Source organism: Mytilus galloprovincialis, chromosome 1 (genome assembly GCF_965363235.1).
Source record: "Mytilus galloprovincialis chromosome 1, xbMytGall1.hap1.1, whole genome shotgun sequence".
Lineage (NCBI taxonomy): Eukaryota > Metazoa > Mollusca > Bivalvia > Mytilida > Mytilidae > Mytilus > Mytilus galloprovincialis.
The window spans coordinates 35,211,321-35,230,892 of record NC_134838.1 but is presented as its reverse complement, the minus strand read 5'-3'; the positions used below and the strand labels follow the sequence as shown (position 1 = coordinate 35,230,892).

At 30.2% G+C, this 19,572-nt stretch overlaps 1 protein-coding gene across 2 annotated transcripts in view; it reads left to right on the top strand.

Moving 5' to 3' along the window:
* Positions 1-19,572, top strand: part of LOC143072835 (uncharacterized) — a 39,569-nt gene extending 19,997 nt beyond the window's left edge. Inside the window, exons 12-21 of one of the 2 annotated variants that reach the window (XM_076247954.1) lie at positions 6,592-6,763; positions 8,066-8,176; positions 8,727-8,876; positions 9,961-10,092; positions 11,926-12,076; positions 13,213-13,307; positions 14,167-14,283; positions 15,509-15,787; positions 16,112-16,155; positions 17,003-19,572. In XM_076247954.1, coding sequence (XP_076104069.1) covers positions 6,592-6,763; positions 8,066-8,176; positions 8,727-8,876; positions 9,961-10,092; positions 11,926-12,076; positions 13,213-13,307; positions 14,167-14,283; positions 15,509-15,787; positions 16,112-16,123 — 1,219 coding nt within the window. In that variant the 3' untranslated portion in view covers positions 16,124-16,155; positions 17,003-19,572. The remainder of the gene's footprint in view (positions 1-6,591; positions 6,764-8,065; positions 8,177-8,726; positions 8,877-9,960; positions 10,093-11,925; positions 12,077-13,212; positions 13,308-14,166; positions 14,284-15,508; positions 15,788-16,111; positions 16,156-17,002) is intronic. The other variant, XM_076247945.1, reaches the window with a different exon arrangement.

Genomic DNA, 19,572 nt, shown 5'->3' with positions numbered 1-19,572 from the left:
TGCCGAGCGTAGCGAGGCGAAAATTTTTTTGGACCTTTTTTGGCTTAAAAACATAAAATAATAGAGAATTGCACTAATGTAACGGTTCCTGACTTGGAGCATGTATATTTTATAGTTAAAGTGTCAAGGCTACCATTTCCATGCCCCTCTGACGCGTGGCCGATGGAAGACAATGCAGGGGAGATATTCCTGAATGTCTCTAATGTAGCAGGAGTTGCGTATATAAAGACTGAGAAGGTTTAAAGGGTAATTATATAGTATACTGACAAAACATATACAAGTGATACCTCGCCACGCATAAGGGGATGGCAAATAGTGTACTATAAAACTGTAATTTCTCACAAAAATAGTTCGTAGATTTTGCTAAACATGGATTTAATATTAAAACTAAACAACTACATTGAACTGTGCAAATGTTAAAAACGTGTATCCGTTCTCGAGTTATTGTATTAAAACCACCGGGATGGACGGACCGACGGAAAATGTTGTTTGTGCTGTATTTATACCACTCTACCAAGAAATTTGTTTTGCATGCACACGTATAAAAATTGCGGTTTTTATCCAACGCAATCATAGGTTTGAACCCCGTTCTGGATATCATAGTCAAATCTGAGTGACCCCTTCCAAGGCAACGCGTAAAAAAATAACCCCATTTTAGACAATTTAGCTGAAAATACAACCCCTTTTGTCAGAATATACCCAGTATCGTATATATAGTAATATACCCCCCCCCCCCTGGTATATTTAGAATGGCTATGGGGAATCGAAGTTAGTGTCACACAAAACAACCAAAATTCATGTATTATACTGATTTACTTACCGTTTTGGTTGTTTAAAAAAGGTGTCCAAGACACCTTGATACGATTTTAAGGTCTTTTGACGTTTTGTTTTTGACATCGACATCTTTGCGAATTCTTTATCACATCAACAACAATGGATACTAATCGCAGAGTCGAACACGCCGGACTCCGAGAAACGAAATTTTACGGTTGATGATGACCCATCAAATTGGGGAATCAGTATAAAAAGAAATCAGAGTATGTGTTTAATTAATGAATATGATAAATTGCCATCATTCAATACAATACTAGCAGATTATAACGATAGTTTTTTTTTTTTTTTTTTTTTTTTTTTTTTTTTAAAGGGGGGGCGTACGCCCATTACGCCCTTACCTGGACCCGCCCCTGTGAAATGAAATGATAGATATATAATGTATCCAGATTCTTATACTTGTATGTTAGGTCCGGAAGAGTTGGGTTACCTAAGATATCTCTATACAAAACTTCCAACTCACAATTTGACCTATCCTTTTGATTTCTTTGTTTTTAATTGTTTTAATTTTTTGGTCCTTAACATCAGCAAATTTGTGTTAAAAGTCTTAAAATCCCTTTTTTGTACTTCTACCTGCTATCCATCCTTAATTAGCAGATTTAAATAAAACTTTCACAAAGTTGCTATTAACTTACATTTCATTAATACTACTCTTTCAAAATCAGATTTTTAAATTAATTTTTTTTTTTTTTTTTCTATTTTCCTTTACAAGTGATTTCAGTAGATGAGCTACACAGGCTATTGAGAGCTTCTGTGGCTGATTTTATCTTGAATTTAACAGATATTATAACTTTGAATAAGAACAAAATTAGGACTTGAGTATTTTTAGCTGATCCTACACCATCAGAAGTGGTAACTGTATTTCAATAAAAAAAAAAAACATATTTTATTGCAGTTAAATATTGCAGTAACCTAGAAAAGACAATATTTATCTATCAATGGAATATTTAAGCATGTAATGTTGATATAAATCTAAAGAAAGTTTTATTTTTATTTGTGATTTCATTATATATTTATATCACACTTAAAAACAACAAAAACTGAGAGTCTGGTCGAATGGTGAGTTGGGGGTATAGCGTTGCTTATTTGATATTGGGTAACCCATCTCTTCCGGACCTGACATATAAGGATAATGTGTTAAGTGCTATATACACTTCTATCTTTACTTTAGTTTAAAATCATTGGTATAGGATATTTGCATATAAATTCAGTTTCTAAAGGGACTTAATTCTCCAAAGTCTATTTTTAGATGAGGGGAATTTCAACTTTTAAACAGTTGATTTAAATAGATATTGAATTTTCCATTTATCAATGTTTATGTAAATGTCTCACAGGAACTCAAACTGTGAAAAAGTTGATTAATAGAATTAACAGTTTCCATATAAAAAGCATTTTTGATAAGGTTGCTGTCACAAAACAATTAAATCTTTAAACTCATTGTTGGTTTAAGCAACTATATTTCATTTTTGGCAGGTTTCAGTATTGTTTAAGCCCCCAATTGTTCCTTCTTAGTAAGTATGTAGTAAGTCCCTGACCTTAGAATAGATAATCAATGTAGTATCAGCAAAATTATTTCCCTTTAAAAAAAAATTGAATATGCAAATATATCATACCAACAAAGTAAAGTTGACATGAAATGTTAGATATATATAGTATTCAGATTATTATAGTTATATGTTAGGTCCGGAAGAGTTGGGTTACCTAAGATAACTCTATACACACTACAAACTTCCATCTCACAATTTGACCTATCCTTTTGCTTTTAAAGAATTTTTTTTTTGGGGGCCCTTATTTTTAGTGTTGGATATAAAGTCCTGGAATTGCTTTTTCTGAACTTCTGATAATTACGTACTGACCTTCTTTAATCAGTCAGTGGATTTCAACAGAGTTGAAAGTACCTATTAACATTCAGTATATTTTACTTCATAAACATTTTGTAATTTTCCTTTTTAAAACATTTGTTGCATTTGTCTGTTTCTCTTTAAAGATTCCTTTATCTACAGTTGATTTTAGTCAGATTTGTTACATTTTTAACAAGGTATCCTGTATTTGGTTTATTCATAATGCCATTATTAAGGTTCCACTAAAGTCAAAATATAGGACACTTCAAAAAAATCTTATCTTTGCCTATATTTTTCAACCTATAATGAATAAATTCCTAAACTAGGGGAACATATCTACATTTAAACATACTTAATATATACACACAGTGTAAATTGTTAATAAACTTGAAATTGTTATGTTGTTGCCAAACCGGTTCTTTGGGTGAAAACTGAATTTACAACATAAAAAAAGATAAGGTAGGTTCCCTTCATAAAATATTCAGTATACTCTTAACTTGTCAAGTAATTTAAGGAATGGGTACCAGTCTAGAAAGATATTGACCCAAATATTTAAGCATGTAATGGTTTTTGTAAATCTAAAGAATGTTTTATCCTTCCCATGGCTATGTTTTATCATACTTTTAAGTTAGCTTTCTTTAATTTGTGTTTTAATTTATATCACACTTAAAAACAAAACAAAATGTGAGCCTGGTCAAATGGTGAGTTGGGAATATAGTGTTGTTTATTTGATATTGGGTAAACCAACTCTTCCGGACCTGACATATAAGGTGAATGTGTTGAGTGCTATATATATATCTCATTTCTACTTTAGTTTTAAATCATTGGTATAGGGTATTTGCATATTAATTCTGTTTGTAAAGGGACTTAATTCTCCAACTTCTATTTTTAGATTAGGGGAATTTCAACTTTTAAACAGCTGATATAGATAGATAGGATTTTTCATTTATCAATGTTTATGTAAATGTCACACAGGAACTTGAACAATGAAAAAGTTGATAAATAGAATTAACAGTTTCCATATTAAAAGCATTTTTGATAAGATTGCTGTCACAAAACAATTAAATCTTTAAACTCATTGTTGGTTTAAGCAACTATATTTCATTTTTGGTAGGTTTCAGTATTGTTTAAATCCCCAATTGTTCCTTCTCAGTAAGTATGTAGTAAGTCCCTGACCTTAGAATAGATAATCAATGTAGTATTAACAAAATTATTTTCCCTTTGAAAAAATTAAATATGCAAATATATCATACCAACAAAGTAAAGTTGACATGAAATGTTAGATATATAAAGTATTTAGATTATTATACTTCTATGTTAGGTCCGGAAGAGTTGGGTTACCTAAGATAACTCTATACACACTACAAACTTCCAACTCATAATTTGACCTTTCCTTTTGATTTATTTTTGGAAAGATTTTCTTCTTTTTTTTGTTCTGATTTCCAGTAAACATTGGTTTAAAGTCTAAAAATCCACTTTATGAACTTTATACCTGCTATCCCTCTTTAATCAGTGGATTTCAATAAAACTTTCACAAAGAATCTATTAACTATAACCATTTAAATATTTAAAACAATTGAAATTAATGCTTCTCTTTCAACAATTTGTTTTTTACAAGTCATTTCAGTTGATAAGCTAAAGCCTGTTGAGAGCTACTGCGGCGGATATGTCTTGCTTTTTTTTTTTTAAACAGACTGCATAATTTTGAATACAAATAGGATTAGGATTTGAGTATTTTTATCTGATAAAATATTTTATTGCAGTTATATATTTAATACATTAAAAGAAAGACAACATTCATTTATCAATAGAATATTTCAGCATGTATTGTGTTTGTAAATCTAATGACTGTTGCTATGCCAATGCATCAATGATACTTTTGAGTTAGCTTCTTTATATTTGTGTTTTTAGTCTCTCTATCACACTTAAAAACAAAAACAAAAATGGAAGTCTGGTCTACTGGTGAGTTGGGAATATAGCATTGCTTATTTGATATTGGAACCCTTTCCTCCATGGATTTTTTTTTCTGACATACTTGATTCGCATAGGATTTTTTCAATAATTTTTTTTTATCAGGTTTAAAATTATAATGCACTGTGAAAAACGAATATTTCATCTATGAAATACAAGTCAGATATTCTCATAAATTGGATACAAACTTTTTTAAGTCTGATGCAGATATTTTGTAGTCAAAGTGTTTCAACTGAGGTTCTATACAGGCGTCAAAAGGCTTCATTATGGAGTAAAGGGGGTGGCGTCAAAAAGCGTCATTATAGAGGAAAGGGTTAACCCATCTCTTCCAGACCTGACTTACAAGGAAATTATGTGGAGTGCTATATATATCTCATTTCTACTTAAGTTTAAAATCATTGGTACAAGATATTTGCATATAAATTCTGTGGTTAAAGGGACATAATTCTCCAACTTCAGTTTTTAGATAAGGGGAATTTTAACTTTGAAACAGCTAATTTAGATAGATAAGGGATTTTCCATTAATCAATATTTATTGAATTGTCACCCTGAAACTTGAACCACAAAAAAATAAAATTCACACAGTTTCCATATTGAATGCATTATTGATAAGGTTGCTTTCACTAAACCTTTTTTTTTTTTTTTTAACTCATTGCTGATTTAACTATAATTCATTGTTGACAGGTTACAGTATTGTTTAAGTCCCCAAATTGTTTCCTTCTTTATAGTAAGTATGTAGAAAGCCCCTGACCTAAAAATAGATAAGTGTAGTATCAGCAAAATTATTTCCCTTTGAAAAATGAAATATGCAAATATATCAAACCAACAAAGTAAAGTTGAAATGAATGATAGATATATAAAGAATTCAGATTATTACATTTGTATGTTAGGTCCGGAAGAGTTGGGTTACCTAAGATATCTCTATACATACTCCCAGCTCACAATTTGACCTATCCTTTTGCTTAAAAGAATTATTGTTTCTTCTTTTCTTACTCTTTGGGTCAGTAAACTTTGGTATATAGTCTAGAAATGCCTTTTTCTGAACTTTTTACCTGCTAACTCTTTTAAATAAGTCAGTGATTTCAAAAAAACATTTTAACGCTGTAAGTACCTAACAGCATTTTGTATTGATGATTGTGGATACATTTTGCTATTTACACTTTATTAAAATAATTTACTTATTTATTCATATAGTATATTTTTTCAACATATGATAAAAAGATATGTGGGTTACAAATGTCATAGACAGCAACCCTACAACAATAATTTCTGTGCATTTGTTGTGTTTCTCTGTTTGTCTTTATGATTCTTTAATCCACAATTGATTTGAGCCATATTTTGCCAAATTTAATATTTGTATCACATTTAACAAGGAATCCTATATTTGGTTTATGCAAAAATTGCAACAGATTTGAATTAGCAAAAATAAAACCTTGCATTTTAAATTTAATAGCAACAATTTTAATTCAACAAAGTCTGAAATGACAATAACAAATCTGTTGTTTTTGTCCATTGTAATTATTCAGCAATCACAATAATAAAGGCACACACATTTCTAAATTCACAACATAAAAGAGATTAGGTTGGCACCCTCCTCAAAAAGATACAGTATACCTTCAAAATTGTCAAATAAAGGACAGGTACTTTTCAAGAAAGAGATGTTCCCAAAAATACCAATGATTTTGAAGGGCTATGTCCCTTATCCAAGACTGACATATTGTCAAATAAGGGACAAGTACCAGTCTAGAAAGAGATAGACCCAAATCATACAAGTTATTTTACAGAATTATTTCTTTTACCAAAGACTTATGCGTGGAAGAGAAATGCCATTTTTCTTTGCTATGTAAAGTATTCAGTTGTAATAACAGAGTTCCTAAACATTTATCATATCTATGATACAGGGAGAAAATAAACATTTATCTTAAACATTTATCATATCTATCTTCAGGGAGAAATTAAACTTAGAAAGAGATGACTTACAGACTGAGGCTGATATAAAGATAAGTAATGGAGAAGTTCAGATGTTACAGAAAGAATTAGACAGTATTACAGCAACACTATGTCAACTAGAAAATCAAAAGAAAGATGCTCAGAAATGTCTTGATGAATTAGATGAAAAGGTCTGTCTTTTATACTTAGGCAAACTTTGCTTTTATAAGATTGTTGTTAATGAGCATATGCTAAAGCATTACATATGAAGTTTCTGATCATTCAAACTTATTTTTGCTTCCTTTCTGTATGTATTCTTGCCTCTGGCAACAATGTGTCAAAAATTGATTTGAAAGAAAAAAATATTTTATGTTTATGTATCAACAAAATCCAGATAGTCCAGATTTTGTAATTGAGGCATGCATAATGGCTTTATTTGTTATGACCTTTTTTACTTGAGTTTTGCAGGTGTAGGGTCAAATCTAATGTCGTTTGGGAGGTAGGTCTTAGGACACAACTCGAACAACAAAATCTTGCTTACATTTTTGAAAAGATGTTTTTTTATGGATCCTATAAATCTTTTCAAAATTGATGTAATCTATACTATTAAAGGAGAAGACCTCATTTTGTGTGTAGCTTCTTTTCTTAACACAATAAACTAATCAGCATGCCTCTGTGTCCTCTAGGTACTGCGCATAGTCGCATTTGTCATCCATTCTTATGATTATTCAGTTTGGGTTATTTTGGGAGAAAAATGAAAAAAAAGGTGTCCGGATATTATTTCTGTCATTGGACGGAATTTTAAGCCAGACTAGACTTCCGGTTTGCGTTTTTCTGTATACTAACACATGAAAAAGTGTATTGCTATTTGCTATCATTTTCAAGTTTACTGTCCACGACGGCCACAGAGTTTATTAGATAGAGAGGGTCTATTTAATTTATCAATGACCGCCGTGGATCCATATTAAAGTAAACTGAGAATTGATAGTATAAAGCAAACAGACTTAATTTACAGAAATGAATGTTCATAAAATACTAAATGTATGTTCATATTGAAATTAATATAAAAAAAGAAATGGGAATTTTGGAAAAAAGGAGGAAGCGTAGAAAAACAATTGTCCTGTCTCCAAGTACCTGTGACTTTTGATACCTTTCCTCTAAAGGAAATAAAAAAATGCGAATTTTGGAAAAAAAAGTGGGGAGGAGGGGTAGAATAACAATTGTCCTGTCCCCAAGTACCTATGACTTTTGATACCTTTCATTAAATATTTTATACAAAGTTCATCTTTCAACACATAACAATACTTTCAACCACGCTCTAAATGTCCGCGATTTCGCGGGTGTGTTCTAGTCATATATGATATCAGTATCCTGCACAATATATGAATATGATTTTTTTTTATTATAAAGATACAATTGTCTTTTAATTAAGATTTGCGATATAAACAGGTTTACTTTATTTATAATTTGAGAATAATGTGTATCAATTTCAGAAATCAGATTTAATGGCAAATGTATCAGATATGAAGGAAAAATGTGAAAAAGAAGAAAAAGAAATATTTAATCTAAAATCACAGATTGACAATCAAGATCTTTTCGTGAAGGTATTTATATTTATATTTGAGTTACTTCCCATTTAATGTATTATGACTTTACATGAAATACCCATATTTACAGACAATTTATTTATTTACCTTATATACATTTAACATTGTTAGCAAATATGAAAACTTCAAGATAAAGAAAAATGGTAGAACAAATCTGGTTGAAGGCTTTTCTTACCTGTTTCTAAGCAAGTTTAAATGCATTTGATATAAGCAGAACATTTACATAATATTGTGGGGTTTTTTTATGCTCCAACTGCTTGTCAGTTTTTAGGTACTGACTGGCATAAAGCTATTAAATAAATAACACATAGCTGAGGGGATCATAAAAAAAAAGTTGTAACCATTGAAAAAAAAACATTGTCCACCATGTACTTGTATAAGTTTTTATGTACACCTTTATTCAGTTTGTCAAAGCATTGATTAGAATAAACTAGGATTGATTCTTCAAAACAGATAAGAAAAAATCATTAAAATACATAAAATGTCTTTTTTTGTTTTTCAAATGTTGAAATATGTAATTTTTAAAAAAATGAATGCTTTCTTTTAGAATCAAGAAGAAGAACTTAATAAATTAAAAATAGAATTAAGTTCCTTAAGAGATGAAGAAAAGAAATTAGAACAAAACATTGATGGCGGGAAACAACAGATAGCATTGTTTGCTAAATCAAAACAGGAAATACAACAGCAAGTTAATCAGGTAAGGGAGACAATCTGAAATACAAGTCATTAAGTTAAGGGAGACAATCAGACAAAAACAAAAAAAAGTAAATCAGATAAGGGAGATAATCTGAAATACAACAACAAAGTAATCATGTAAGGGAGACATTCTGAAATACAACAACAAAGTAATCAGATAAGAGAGACATTCTGAAATACATCAACAAAGTAATCAGGTAAGGGAGACAATCTGTTTATCAATTTCATGCATTTTTTTTTTAAGTCTTCAAATTTGATTTAAACTTTGATTTTAATTCACTATTTATAAATCTCAAGAAATAATGAAAAATGAATTATAGTATTGGATTATAGTTCCTAATATTGGAATAGAATATTATATTGAGCTCGTTTTTTTGGCGGAGAATCAGCTAGCCATTTTATTCAGAACCAACTGTCACACAGGTAAGGGAGATAATCTAAAACCAAGACAATATATACAACAAATGGGATAAACAATTTGTTAAATTAATTATTTAATATATTTTTTTAGAAAAGAATGATAAGCAAGTCAATGATATTAGGTATACAGTTGTATTAGCATTGGCTCTTGTTATTCCATAGAAATTTCATTTTCACTATCAGTCATGGTCCACTGATTTAAATCCTTTGCATAGTTTACATGATAAACCTTTTATATGTTAAGTGAAACCACTCATGATAAGTCAATGATATTTGGTGTATAGTTGTATAAGTGTTGGCACATCTTATTAGCATGCAGTTTATATGTCCACATCCACCCCAGTCGTATGTACTGACATTTAAATTCTTTTTAAACAATTACTTGAAATAGTTGGCATCCAATTTTGCAGGGATTTTATAAATATCAGTTATCTCCCTTTAGCAATGACAATCCTTTACAGACATTGACAAAATATTGTTGTTTCCATTATCAAAATGCATTTGTGAACAAAAATAGTTTATTCCAAGCCAGTAATATCTCATGTTTAAAAATAACAGCTATAGTGAGGTGTTGAGTGGAAAATGTAGTTTTAAAAAAGACAGCAAGTTTTTTCTATGACCATTGTAACTAAATATTTATGGTGATTTCTTTTGTATTAAATCAGGAAAAAATAAAAGTACAACATTTAGAAGATAAACTAAGAGGGGCCCAAACAGGATCTCGAGGTGTTAATGGTGAAGTGTCAGGAATATTTGCTTCACAGATAACGGATGATAACATGAGTACTCAAGCTACAGTAAGTTTACATACCTTCTGTTATATTATATAGAAATAAGAAGATTTGGTATGGCAGTCTGTGCCAAAATTTTTTATCTTCTAGTCCAAAAAAAAAATTTGGAAAATTTTCACTAGTCCGAAGCAATATTTACTAGTGTGGGGCATCTGACTAGTGGCTAACAGTGCAGACTGGTATGATTGCCAATGAGACAACTCTTCACCAGAGACCAAATTAGATAGAACATAGCAGTTATATGTCACCCTACATCATAAAACAATGAGCAAACCCACATACAGTAAAAGTCTTTTTTTCCAACATGTGATGATATTATTGTTATAAGTTTTATCCTGTGATAGAAACATCAAGCTTAATCATCTGTTTGTATGTTGCATATTAAGACAAATCTGTCCTTTATCTGTTTAATTGTACATTCAGAAAAATCTGTCCTTTATCTGTTTGATTGTACATCCAGAAAATTCTGTCCTTTATCTGTTTGATTGTACATCCAGAAAAATCTGTCCTTTATCTATTTGATTGTACATCCAGAAAAATCTGTCCTTTATCTGTTTGATTGTACATCTAGAAAAATCTGTCCTTCATTTGCTTGAATTAAAATGTGATAGGATTTTGTTACCACTAGTCTATTCTTCTCTTTATCCATACAATTATTATTTACTATGATATTATTACGTAAGTATTTCTGTATTGGCCTTGTTATTGGTCTGAGGCTTGCTGTATTGGCTTGAGGCGAAGCCGAAGGCCAATACAGCTGGCCGAGGACCAATAACAAGGCCAATACAGAAATACACGTAATAATATCTTTATTGATTAACTACAGTGTTACAATATTTTTTTAATTTCATTTCAAAAGAGATAAATATTTTTACCTTGAAGTGGAACTATCCAAATCTCAGTTTGTTTCTTTTTATTAGATGCAATACATAATGATCTCGTGCTGTTTCCAGGTGTCTTCAGCATTTTCTCATCAGATGAATTTTTCTACCCTTTTCAGTCACTATAAAGTGTTACAACTTAAATTTAGACTCAACACATAAATAGTAATTGGAAAGGTACTGCCATTGCATGTGTTATGCAGAAACTAATTTAAAATCGATGTGAAATTATGAGGTGGTCAAGAAATGAACTTTGTGATAATCAACTCGTTCCCCAAACCTGAAATAGTTCTATCGTCTGCTTTCAAATACTTTTTAAATTGATGTGACCGTCTTTCGCCTGAAATGTATGCCATACTGACATTTTCAGCATGTTTAAGATAACTAAATGACAACTGCGTCTTCGAAACAACTGTTTACTTTCAGTTTGTGTTTATCGTGTCTTTCGATGTAAAATCTAGAGACGTTCCGAAATCCTGCACTTGTGTCAACTCGGCCAATATAGAATAACTCGGCCAATACAGGAAAAAATCTGTATTGGCCGAGTTATTCTGTATTGGCCCAGTTTCCACATTATATTGCATTGGCAGTTTTAATCATATTAAGTCCAATAACAGTGTAGTTAGTTAATAAAAAGTTATATATAACCTGTTTCTGCTTCATACATATGAATTCAATATCATGACCAGTGAAACCAAATATATCCTTGTATAAGATAGCAAAGACAATTCACTTCCTATTTAAAAACTAAAACAAATCAAAAGCAAAATGCTTTTACTTAAAAAATGAAGTATTATTCCAGTTCTAATTAAAATGTTTGTCAGATTAGAGAAATTATTTACCAATAAATTGTATGTTTTCATAGTTTACATTTCTGCTTTATCTTTGAATACTGGTACCAAAATTTTTATCTTTAAATCAGCCATCAGCAGCTTTTCAGAAGTTTTTATTATTTTAGCTTGGAAGTCCACATAGTACGATAAGTAGTTTTAGTGCAGCATCAGGATTAGACGATTTCAAAGATGATCCATTTAAACACAAAGATCCTTTTGGTGGAGGAAGTGCAGGTCAAGCTGATCCATTCCAAAGTGAAGATCCATTTAAAGAAAGTAAGTGTGCTCTATCTTTAAATTTATTTTCAGGCACACTATTTTAAAAGCATCAAAAATATGAATCATATTCACATAATTGCAATTAATGTGGTACCTAACACTACAGGGAGATAACTCTGTAAAGTCAGCTTAACGTTTTAATTACGTTGTGTTGTAAAAGGAATATTAAGCTTCTCAATGATCAAAATTGGTGTTTGTCAAATTGCTATATAACCAGTGTAATTTTTCTGACAAAACGGTTGGTTCAAAAATTTTTAAATTATTATATTTTTATTAAAGTCTCAAAGTAAATACTTTGACAAATTTTTATGAAAATTAAACAAGCCAAATTAATTTTAGTGAAAGTGTTGGGTACCACCTTAAGCAAGAGATCAAATCTTTTATTTAGAAGAAGAAAGTTTATCAGAAGTCTTATGGAAGAAAGGAAAATTAAATAAGTTGAAGGGTGTATAGAGGATATAAGACAAAAATTTGTAACTATTAGTTGAAAAGTTTCCATATGGAAAATGAAATGGCTATCATACTTTTTATGCAGATAAAAATCACTGTTGAAAAAAATATTGAAATAGATTTAAAATTCTATATTGAAGAATATGGTATAAGTAATATCAACTTACTAGGTAAGACAAATGAAAGGGTGATGGACATATAAATGTAAATATGTGAGATGTTAAAAGTTTTGGTGTCTGGTTAAATGATGTTTTCCCTTTTTTGTTACCCCTTTTTGAGCTCACCTGGGTGTAATAATCAATCATTCCTTATGGTTTTTATTTCCCTTGGATGACAATTTTTGTTTACCCATTTTTATTTTTATTTTTTTGAGAAAGTATAGTTGATAAGAGAGAAACTATACAAAGCAAAACTTACAAGCTGGACATGATCTAGAAAAAAAAATCACATGGCTGAAAATCATCATTTGACTCTTTATATTGGTTATTGCCTTTAAAATATGAAATTTCTCTGAAACAAGTTGATAAATTTTCATTGATTTGTATCAATTTAATGCAAAATGCCTGATGAGCCATACCGGTTAGATAGTACTTGTAAAATGCATACATATTTCAGTACCGGAATTTCAATTATGTATTTTACTATAAGAAAGCATGTCTATCACAACTCTATCTATTTTTCAGGTGATCCATTTAAAGGTAATGGATTTTCTTCAGATCCCTTTGGAGCTGAAGATCCTTTTAAAAGTTCATTTGGTGATACTTCAACTTCAAGTAAGGTAAATATTGGTTAATTAGTTTTAAAAAAAATATTTTATCAGATCTAAATTAGTCAGTCAACGTAGACAACATAGGACTTGATAAAAAATTTTTTATTTCTTCAGCCAACGCTAAGACAGTATATAAGTTATTGTTTATAAGGTTTGTAGCAATAACTCATTACTGGTAATTCCTGAAAGGGGACACTCATAATCTTTCTTTTTATGCCCCACCTACGATAGTAAAGGGGCATTATGTTTTCTGGTCTGTGCATGGGTCCGTCTGTCTGTCCGTTTGTTCGTTCGTCCGTCTGTCCCACTTCAGGTTAAAGTTTTTGGTCAAGGTAGTTTTTGATGAAGTTTAAATCCAATCAACTTGAAATTTAGTACACATGTTCTCTTTGATATGATCTTTCTAATTCAAATGTCAAATTAGAGAATTTATTCCAATTTCACGGTCCACTAAACATAGAAAATGATAGTGCAAGTGGGGCATCCGTGTACTGTGGACACATTCTTTTTATTTGAGTCACTTTATTTTACCATGTTAACAAACACTCAACATGTGTTATGTCTTGAAAAAAAGAAAAATGAAGGACAATAAAATATGAACATGTTCAAATTGTGAAAGTGGTATAATTAAATCATGCTCTCAAAATTTTAACAGTGTTAAATAATTCTACTGTATAAAATTGTTAAAATTATGGAAAGGAAAGAGTCTATTTTGGGTTTTCTCAACATTGGGTACAATTGTAAGGTGAGAAATACAGGCTCTGTTCAGTTTCTTTTTTTTCATGTTTACTTCATGGGTATCTCTAACAGATTTATATTTTGAAACACTTTCATATTTAATATTCTGGTTATCTTTAATCTCTTTCAGAGTGATCCATTTGGTAATGCGGACCCATTTAGCGGTTCTTTTTCATCAACATCATCGTCTAGTAGTAAAAAAGCTAATGATTCTTTTGATCCTTTTGGAGGAAGCGGAAAACCATCAGTAAGTTTTCGTCAACACATTAATTTCCAAAATAGTTCTTCTACCATAAGACTAAAGCTTTCTGTGCACTAGATGGCAGTGTCTTATATAAAAATCCCTCTGGCTTCCCCTAACTGATTTCCAAAACATATATGTACATTGTTAATACCTATAAAAGGAAAGAAGATCAATAACAATTTTATCAAATTTGAACAACATGTTTTTGATAAAAAAAAAAAAACTTTGAGAAACATTTTTTTGGTGCTCAGGTAATAGTCAAATTTAGTCTACAGATATAATAAACTATTCCAAATTGATTCCAGGTGTCAATTTTTTTTAAAACTTACAATTTGTTACAAATATTAGACAAACTTATTGTTCGTGAACTGATTAGTATGAAAATTTTAAAAACATTTCTGTAAAGTTAATGAGCAGTTTTAGAGAATGTTTTTATGCCCCACCTACGATAGAGCGGCATTATGTTTTCTGGTCTGTGCGTCCGTCTGTCTGTTAGTCCGTCTGTTCATCCGTCCGTTCATCCGTCCGTTCTTCCTGCTTCCCATGTAAAAGTTAAAATAAAACCTGTAAACCACCCTTGTAAAAACACATAAAAAATGTAAATAGTGTATATAATGTTGTTATGTTACGATTGTTAATTTATTCTTCATTTATTTTTTTTGGTGGTTGATCTGTTCGACATACGAAAGTATGGTTTGTAAAGATCCAGAGAAGAAGATGCTTCAGGTTTACGTTTTTGGTCAAGGTAGTTTTTGACCAACTTGAAACTTAGTACACATGTTCCCTATGATATGATCTTTCTAATTTTGATGCCAAATTAAAGTATTGACCCCAATTTCATGGTCCACTGAACATGTAAAATGATAGTGCAAGTGGGGCATCCGTGTACTATGGACACAAGTGGGGCATCCGTGTACTATGGACACATTCTTGTTATAAACTTTTTAAATTTAGTATGGAGTTTGCTATTTTGGTTAAAGTTTTTGGTCAAGGTAGTTTTTGATGAACTTGAAGTCACATCAACTTGAAACTTAATTCCAAATTAAAGTTTTGGCCCCAATTTCACGGTCCACTGAACATGGAAAATTATACTGTGAGTGGGGCATCCGTGTACTTCGGACACATTTTTGTTTAGATATAAAATGTTTGTTGTGATAAAACAATCAAAATTATATTATGAATAAAAGACTTTGTTGTTTCATATTTTCTGTTTTCTATTTATTTTTAGAAACCAGGCTCACTGTTTGCAGATGCTGACCCATTTGCACTAAAGTCATCATCCCCATCTAAAAAAAGTTCCCCATCACCTGCTTCATCATCCAAAGATAAAAAGAAACCACCCCCACGACCTGCACCTCCTAGAGGAACCAGTCCTAATCCAATTAAAGCAGCACCTGCTGCATGGAATGATCCATTTGCTGGGTCCGATCCATTTTCTGGATCAGGGGCACCAAAGGCAACAGGAAATGATGCGTTTGCTAATTTTGCTGATTTTAGTCCTGGAAAAGTAAGTACTAAACAATTATAGTTTGTTTAAAAAAATAATTGCCCATGCATCATCTCTTCTATTTGACGTATTGGGAATAAATAAGGTTAAACATAGAAGGTAAATAAGTTATAAACAAGTACCAGACTAAATGAAGTGATGTATTTAGAATAGGTATGAGTATTATTATCCCATTAGACACAATTGAATTTAAATCCCAAGTTAAGTATTGATACTTTTACTGTATGAAGTGAGAAACAATATGTCTATAATACAGACAATTTGATTTTAAATTCAATTTTCAATTCAACTTCAAGGCATGCAAAGTTTTTTTATCTCTTAAAGGAGGAAAACTAAAGTATTGTACAAAATGCTGTGGTAGAATGAAGGTAACAGTAGTTAACAGAATTCAAATTTCATTATTCCATAAGAATATATAAATAAAAAATAAAAAAGTAGCACTATTACCATATAAGTTTATGACATGAACTCCAAACACATTGAAACCAGGGGTTGAAGTCATAAAACTTTGCTCAGTGCTTGGAGCACACAAATCATGCTTGAAACAAGAAATCCAGCATTTTGATTGGTTGATTTTGGAGTACGAGTACAAAAAATTGACTAAAAAGTTTTATGACTTCAAGGCCAGTTCCTCCTGCTATGCATGCATCACCCGCCATACGAATCCACATTCATCCAATATGTTATGTTATGTTTCTCTTATGTATTTGACAATATGATTATATAAGCAAACTTTGATGTTCTTTTCTGATAATATGCAAAAAAATATGTTCTATCTGTGACATTATCAGACAAAGTCACCTTTGTCCAATTTTTTACAATAATAAATTTCAAGAAAAAAGAAGAAATTTGATGTCATATTCCAATGCTGACCAATGTAGATCTGAGAATAACTATAACATAAATTGATTATAAAAAAGTATTTGCTTGTATGGAAATTTTCAAATGGCAGAAAATAAAAAACAGACAAGATAAAACCTCATGTATTACATTTAGGGTCACAAGTTCACATACAATTCAATGCTACAAAGGTTACTGCATATCTACAAAAGAGTGATGGGAATTTTGCTGCTTAAAAGTATTCACAATGTAAAAATTGACAAATTATTGAAAAGTCTTGCTCATAACGATTGGAAACTGAAAGATATTTATTTAGTGCAATAAGGATATCTTTGATACTGTATTTTAATCTTGAATTCTTAATCTGTTTTTCAGTTTGATGATACAAATGCTTGGGGAAGCTGAAATCTGTATCTTATCATAAGTGGACCAATTATTACCCACCCGTGCTGCCACACGTGCAATATTGATTATTAATTGTTGTATACGAGGTTAGGATGTGTATTGTTTTTGTTATCAGTGAGCTTGTTTACATTACAAACCAGTACATTTCAACATGAAGTGTTGATTTGTGATGTCAATACCAAAAACAGTAATTATCTGTTACTAATTATATCATTTAAACAAAATATTCATAAAGGTTTTACAGTGACAGTGCAAGATGCTGTTTGAAATTTCAGTGATCTAAAAAGCAAGGTTTTTATAAAGAAAATTTGTCTTTTTCTTGCACAGCTTTTTGAAACCAAACATGTTGTATACCATTTTTTGTAGAGATGTTGTGTATTAATGTGCCAAACTGTTTATTATGCAAATGTTTTAAAAATACCATGAATTATTACTAAAAGTCATAGAAAGTTACGGGTTTTTACCCTATAAGTAATATATAAAACATTGTGTTCAATTTAATTATAAATCTTTTATTATACTATGTATAACATATGAGTAGTCAGTTGATTCCTGATAATTAAATTCAAGGTTATATCTTCATTCAAGGTTATATACTCAGCACAGGCCATGTCAATGGTAAATTGGCTTTTAATTGGATATTAATCGACTTTAATATCAAGTAAAACTTGTACTTTTAGAATGATACTACTTTCAACCCTTATGTGTAGTTAACATATAAATATGTTGTGTCTGGCATTTGTCACAATAAATTACTGTTAATCTTTTATCAGTGGTTGACAAAAAGTAAGAATGTAAAACATTTTCTTCTTGTTTGATATTAATGAAAATAACTGATAAATCTGTTACATTAGTTATAAAGTAGTCTTGAAGTATTGATATATTAAGTGTTGTATTGTCTTTAGATGTAGTAAGAACATTGTAATGTTGTTTACATCCTGGTTATTTGGAATACATGTGTTGTCATGACAATTAGAAAACAACTGTAGGAAGTTTTTGAAATTAGTCTTGTGACTTATTATCTTATTGTTAGTCACTAGAGATGGGGGAATGGGGAACACAATTCATTAACTATTTTCATCCAAATTTTTGTATAATCTCATGAAGATGACACTCACCTATTCCTTATGTATTTGCACATAACAATGTTTAAAGTATAAATTCCTTTTATATTGAACCATTCATCTTTAGGTATTTGGTACGTTGTTTAAGTTTGACTCATAACTATTAATTGACATAGAAGTGTTTTCATTTATGACTAAAATAGCTGTTATATGACAGTTCAACCATCAAAGAAACATGATTTGAATGGAATTTTTATTTGGGATATCCCAAAAATTGTTCTTATAGAAAAGTAAAGTCCCATGATATTTTAAAATGAAGACTATTTAAACAAATTCTCTCACATCTGTTCTCAGATTTTGCTTACAAGCATATGAGTGATTCATCAAAAGAAAATACAAAAAATCTATGTAAAATGGAAAATCCCCAAATGCTGTCAACAGAAAATGTGTCAAGTTCAGGAACTGAATATTTGAGAGTGAACTACACTTAAATATAAAAGATGCTGGATAAAATGGCCAACCTTGTTTAAAGTAATGGCTAAATGACAAAATGTTTGCAATATTTATCAAGTTTGATAATGGCATAGAAAACAAGTTATAATGATCACAAAGATTCATTGAACATTTTCTTTAAAAAATGTATACTTAACCAGAGTTTCATGGTTAATTGGGAAAAAAGACAACCTCAAAATGTGTTTTTGTGTTTTGTGTCTTTTTGTGTCTGCCTTACCTCTCCTCTAGCTCAAATTAACCTAGTTTCATGAATGTGTTGGAAAAGTTTCAAACAGAGCATGATCTTTCAGTTCTTATAATTAATGTTTTCAGTATTATGATTAGCAAGTAGAATACAACACTCTCATATAAAGTATTTGAAAGATACAACAGTTGAGTATTATGACATGTTTATTTTTTTGGTTATATTCAGAATTTTAATGCTTTAATTATTTTTGAAACATTGACAGTTCTGAAATCCCAGTGCTTCACACTTTCTTTTCCTCAATATTTTTTTTTGTTTTTTAGTTCAGTCAACAAATCTGGTCAATAATTTTTATTATAAGCAATGTCTTGCTGATCAAATTTTCATTATATTTTTAATTTATTGAACAATCAATAGTTTTCATAATACCAGTGTTAAACAATGAAATAGAGTTGTGTTTCTTTTGGTCTTAAGCATATATAGATATATAGATATATACACACATCATAGTTTCCTGTTTTATTGAAAGATGTCATTCCATAATGGCTGTGTCATGTTTGATTGCGTTGAAACACATACGTATTCATTATTCATTGTCACAACTTCTGTTTTATAAGTTGAGATTTTTTTATTTCCATGAGAGCTGTGCTTTCATTCATGAACTATTTTTATTGTGATATCTGTATTCCAGTTTTATCTTAGGTTCTCATTTTAATAAATGTACATCCTAGTATGAATTTCATCTGTAAATATTAGCAATAAATTATATCAATCATTAA